The 6095-nt window shown below is 47.2% G+C and overlaps 1 protein-coding gene across 1 annotated transcript in view; it reads left to right on the top strand.

The window, feature by feature from the left end:
• Nucleotides 1-3880, top strand: part of LOC109921516 (sperm flagellar protein 2-like) — a 149957-nt gene extending 146077 nt beyond the window's left edge. Inside the window, exons 33-35 of the mRNA XM_048594278.1 lie at nucleotides 128-234; nucleotides 1264-1446; nucleotides 3782-3880. Coding sequence (XP_048450235.1) covers nucleotides 128-234; nucleotides 1264-1446; nucleotides 3782-3880 — 389 coding nt within the window. The remainder of the gene's footprint in view (nucleotides 1-127; nucleotides 235-1263; nucleotides 1447-3781) is intronic.
• Nucleotides 3881-6095: the final 2215 nt, after the last annotated feature.

Below are 6095 nucleotides of genomic sequence, written 5' to 3'. Positions count from 1 at the left end.
CTCACCCCCTCTGCTCACACCCCTCATCTCTCCTCCCCCTCCAACGCACAGCTCCCCTCCTGTCCCCTCGGATTGATGCTTGAATCCCATTTGGACAGTAACTGTCTCTCACTTGTTTACTCTGCAGGTTTAATGCTGAAAAACACATTCATTGAGGTTTTACAGGACCTAGTGACACTGGACCTAGGCACACACCAATTGCCAGACCAATGGAGTTCCATTTCCTACTCACAGGTATGCACCTCCTCATCTACTGACTGACATTCCACACACTGCATTTCTCTCAATCAAACCAAACCAAACAAAAGCACAGCAGTTTGGAAAGGTGGCCAGCAGTGACCATTCACTGACCCTTCGATATTGTGGATCACATGACTCCTCATGAAATCTATGCCACACTGAAGGCTGTGTACGTGTAAAGCAGCAGGTCTCCATTAGCAACCCACACCTGACAAATCAACTCTTATAATTATTCATTCAAGAGATGTGCAAATCACTGGCTAACTTAGCAATTTATTGCCCGCCTCTTATTGCCCAGAGGGCATTTAAGAGTCAACCACATTGCTGTGGGTCTGGAGTCACATGTAGACCAGACCAGGTAAGGATGGCAGTTTCCTTCCCTGAAGGAGATTAGTGAATCAGATGGGTTTTTCCAACAATCAATGATGTCATGGTAATCATTAGACTTGAATCCCAAATTTTTCCTTTTCAATTTAAGTCAAATTCATCCATCTGCCATGGTGGGATTCAAACCCCTCTTCCCCCTGTGTTACTGTCTGTATCCCTACTGATGTTAATCCCTCTCCCTCACACTGTCCCTCAGTAACCCCTCTCCCCACCAGCACCCTGTGTTACTGACTGTATCCCTACTGATGTTAATCCCTCTCCTTCACACTGTCACTCAGTAACCCCTCTCCCCCGAGCGCCCTGTGTTACTGTCTGTATCCCTACTGATGTTAATCCCTCTCCTTCACACTGTCACTCAGTAATCCCTCTCCCCTGAGCGCCCTGTGTTACTGTCTGTATCCCTACTGATGTTAATCCCTCTCCTTCACACTGTCACTCAGTAATCCCTCTCCCCCGAGCGCCCTGTGTTACTGTCTGTATCCCTACTGATGTTAATCCCTCTCCTTCGCACTGTCACTCAGTAATCCCTCTCCCCCAAGCACCCTGTGTTACAAACAGTTTCTGTGCTAATGTTAACATCTGACTGCCACTGTTGATACCTGTACATGAGCCTTTCCCTTCTGTGTCATCTCCAAGGTGTTGGATATAGCAAGGATGCTAACTCCAGAATCGGATTTGTTGGACTGGCGTCGATTCCTGCTCTCGGCTGCTCAGCCATGGCCTTACCCGTCACTTGCTGAACTGCTCGATACTAAGAGAAGGTTCCAGGCAGTAGATTTTGCAGAGACTGGCTTTGTTACAAAGGAGCAGTACGATCAGGTAAAGTCGCAGCTCACAGAGTCTGAAGACACAGCCCAATCCCACACCATGACTGTACAATATACTCAGACCCACAGCACAGACATCTATTGTAACCCTGACATAACACTTTGGCCCAGGTCCACAACATGTACCCACACTGCAATTCTGCAACACAGGTCAGGTGAGGGAAATAGATTAACATTAGTAGGAATAGAGTCAGTAACACAGCACTAAACCATCGACAAGACACAAGTCAGGAGTGTGATGGAATACTCCCCACTTGCTTGGATGAGTGCAGCCCCAACAACACTCAAGAAGCTTGATACCATCCAGGACAAAGCAGCCGCTTGATTGGCACCACATCCACAAGGATCCACTCCCTCCACCACCGACGCTCAGTAGCAGCAGTGTGTACTATCTACACGATGCACTGCAGAAATTCACCAAAGATCCTCAGACAGCACCTTCCAAACTCACGACCACTTCCATCTAGAAGGACAAGGGCAGCAGATACATGGGAACACCACCATCTCCAAGTTCCCCTCCAAGCCTCTCACCATCCTGACTTGGAAATATATCGCCGTTCCTTCATTATCACTGGGTCAAAATCCTGGAATTTCCTCCCTCAGGGCATTGTGGGTCAACCCACAGCACATGGACTGCAGCGATTCAAGAAGGCAGCTCATCACCACCTTCTCAAGGGGGGCAACTAGGGATGGGCAAGAAATGCTGGCCCAGCTAGTGACACCCACATTCCACAAATAACACAGGATCAATACTGAGTCTGAAGCAAAGGCCCAGAACACAGCACACTAACACAGGCCCAGAACACAGGCTTGCAACACAAGACCAATTAAACAAAGATCCATAATACAGGCCACAACATAGGGCTGTAACACAAGACCATGATGAGGATGAAGGTTAAGAATGGCAAGACTTGGCTACCCTGGATGACATGGGATATTGAAATATTAGTCAAAAAGGAAAAGGAAGCATCTGTGAGTTCTTACGAAACTAAGTTTCTAAGAAATCAAACAAAGCCCTTGAGGAGAATAAAAGAAGCAGAAGAAAACTTAAGCTAGGAATTAGGATAGTTAAAAGGGGCCATGAAATGTCCTTGGCAAGTGGGATGAAGAAAAATCCCAAGGCATTTTATACATATACTTAAGAGCAAGAAGGTAACCAGGGAAAGAGTAGGTTCACTTGAGGTCAAAGGTGGGAATTTATGCATGGAGTTAGAGCAAATGGGTGAGGTCTTTAATGAATACATTGCATCAGTATTTACCAAGGAGAAGGACATGGATGAGGATAAGACTACGGAAGGGCTATATTGATACTCTAAGACATGTTGACATTAAGAAGGAGGAGGTATTGGGTGTCTTAAAAACATTAAGGTAGATAAATCTCCAGGGCCTGATGGGAACAATCCCAGAATATTGAGGAAGGCAAGGGAGGAGATTGCTAGGTCCTTGACAGAGTTCTTTAGCCACAGGCAAGGACCCAAAAGACTGGAGAGTAGCCAATGTTGTTCCTTTGTTTAAGAGGGGCCGCAGGGATAATCCAGGAAATTATAGGCCAGTGAGCCTTACATGAGTGGTAGGGAAGTGATTGGAAAAGATTGTTAGGGACAGGACTAACTCACATTGGGATTACTCACATCTCACATATCACATCTCACAACTCACATATTAGGGATAGTCAGCATGGCTTTGAGCGGGCCTCACAAATGTGATTATTTATGGGAGTAACGAAGTTGCTTGATGAGGATGGGGCAGTGGATGTTGTCTACATGGACTTTACTGAAACATTTGACAAGGTCCCTCATGCTAGGCTGATCCACAAGATTAAGTCACATGGGATCTACAGTGAGTTAGTAAGTTGGATAAAAATTAGCTTGGCCATAGAAGACAGAGGGTAGCTGTGGAGGGCGTTTTTCTGACTGGACATCTATACAAACCCGACCAAATGAAAAGCCAGTAAAACTGGTCAATGACATATAATGGCTGCACAAGACAGGCCCAGTACAGAGATCTACAGAGGTACACTTACACAGGACCAGCGCGCAGGACCAGCACACAGAAGCAAGACTAGGTGTTCATACATTCTCTGTTCCACATGTGCATGGGGTGTGTTTGTAGTAATCAGTCCCTCCCCTCACCCACTCCGTTCACAATTGAGAATCTGATCCCCATTCAGGAGCCTGCTGTGCAGGTGGATTGTACTTGGACAACTCTACTGCCCCTCTACTACTCTCACTCCCTCTGACTGTCCCTCTTTGTGTCTCTGTCACCTTCTCCACATCCTGTTCTGTCGGTTTCTCTCGGATCTAATGCTTATTGGTTTCTGATTGTAGGTAGAGCTGTGGTTTCAGGGAGAGGCTGAGCTCAAGCTACCAGATGATCCGACAGCCCCTCTCCCCTTCCAAAGGCTGAAGCAACTCAAGCAGGTATAGTTCCCTTCAGCAGACCCCACCATCACCTGTGGCTCAGTGTCTCACTTTCTTTAAAAATTGCTGCTTGACATCCTGTGCCCAGAGGTTCCATTTATTACCCTCACTCCCCACTGAAGTGAGAGTGACAGCCCTTGACATCAAGGCTGCATTCAACTGAGTGTGGCATCACAGAGCCCTATCAAAACTGGAATCAATGGGTATCAGGAGGCAAACTCTGCGGTGGTTGGAGTCATACTTGACACATAGGAAGATGGTCGTGGTTGTTGGAGGCCAATCATGTCAGCTCCAGGATATATCTGCAGAACTTCCTCAGGGTAGTGTCCTAGGCCCAACCATCTTCAGCTGCTTCATCAATGACCTTCCCTCCGTCAAAAGGTCAGAAGTGGGGATGTTCACCGATGATTGCACAATGTTCGGCTCCATTTGTGACTCCTCAGATACTGAAGCAGTCCATGTTCAAATGTAATAAGATCTGGACAATATCCAGGCTTGGGCTGACAAGTGGCAAGTGACGTTCAGGCCACACAAATGCCAGGCTATGACCATCACCAATAAGAGACAATCTAACCACCGCCCCTTGACATTTAACAGTGTTCCCATCACTGAATCCCCCACTATCAACATCCTGAGGGTTATCATTGACCAGAAACTCAACTGGACTCACCACATAAACGCAGTGGCTACCAGAGCAGGCCAGAAACTAGGAATACTGCAGCGAGTAACTCCCCTCCTGACTCCCCAAAGCCTGTCCACTATCTACAAGACACAACTCAGGAGTGTGATGGAATACTCCCCACTTGCCTGGATGGGTGCAGCCCCAACAACACTCAAGAAGCTTGACACCATCCAGGACAAAGCAGCCGCTTGATTGGCACCACATCCACAAACATCCACTCCCTCCACCACCGATGCTCAGTAGCAGCAGTGTGTACTATCTACAAGATGCACTGCAGAAATTCACCAAAGATCCTCAGACAGCACCTTCCAAACCCACGACTCACTTCCATCTAGAAGGACAAGGGCAGCAGATACATGGGAACACCACCCCCTGCAAGTTCCCCTCCAAGCCACTCACCATCCTGACTTGGAAATATATCGCCGTTCCTTCACTGTCGCTGGGTCAAAATCCTGGAATTCCCTCCCTAAGGGGCATTGTGGGTCAACCCACAGCACATGGACTGCAGTGGTTCAAGAAGGCAGCTCACCCCCACCTTCTCAAGGGGCAACTAGGGACGGGCAATAAGTGCTGGACCCAGCCAGAGACACCCAGATCCCATGAATGAATCTCAAAAACAAAACGGAGTTGCTGGGAAATCAAGAGTGTATCGAAAGGAGTATTGTAAACTGTGAGGACAATAGTGTGGAATTCCAAAAAGCCAAGGACTAGGAAAAGGTGTTGGCAAACAAGTGACAGATAAAGTTCAAAGTAGGGAAAGGATTAATTTGGCATGAAGAATATGTCGAGCGAATGGAAAACAAAGAATACAAGACTGCAGACAATTGAACAGCAGTGAGACCTGGCTGTATATGTGCACAACTGGTTGAAGTGGCTGGGAGTGTCAAGAGAACAGAAACATCAGCTTCATGAAAAGGAGAACTCAATGCAAGAACAGCAGGATAAAACAAAGGCTGCAGATGCTGGAGATCTGAAACAGCAAGCACAGAAAGTTCCAGAGAACCTCAGCAGGTCTGGCAGAATCTGTGGAGAGAGTAACAGAGTTAATGTTTTGAGTCTGGTGGCCTGTCTTGCAAATGGATAATTCTGCCAAATCTGCTGAATTTCTCCAGCAATATCTTGGCTTTTTTTTGTATCTGCAGGTTATTATTTGTCTGTGAAAAACATTTTTGTAAAATCAAGTGGCCCCATGTGCCTCTACTGTTTCCCATAGCCCCATCTGCCCCTACGCAGTACTGTATACCCCAAATCCCTGGCCCTGCACAGTACTGTATACTCCAAACCCCTGCCCCGACACAGTACTGTATACCCCAAACCACTCCCACTACATATTACAGAATATCCCAACCCCCACCCTACACAGTATTGTATACCCCAAACCCCTACATATTACAGTATAACACAACTCCATGCTCCTGCACAGTACTGTATACCCCAAACCCCTGCCCCTAAACAGTACTGCATATCTCAAACCCCTGTCCCTGGACAGTACTGCATATCCCAAAGGCCTGCCCCTGCACAGTACTGTATACCCCAACC

Source organism: Rhincodon typus, chromosome 3 (assembly GCF_021869965.1).
Source record: "Rhincodon typus isolate 14 chromosome 3, sRhiTyp1.1, whole genome shotgun sequence".
NCBI lineage: Eukaryota > Metazoa > Chordata > Chondrichthyes > Orectolobiformes > Rhincodontidae > Rhincodon > Rhincodon typus.
The sequence above is the reverse complement of the archived record's forward strand: the minus strand, read 5'-3'. Positions and strand labels throughout refer to the sequence as shown.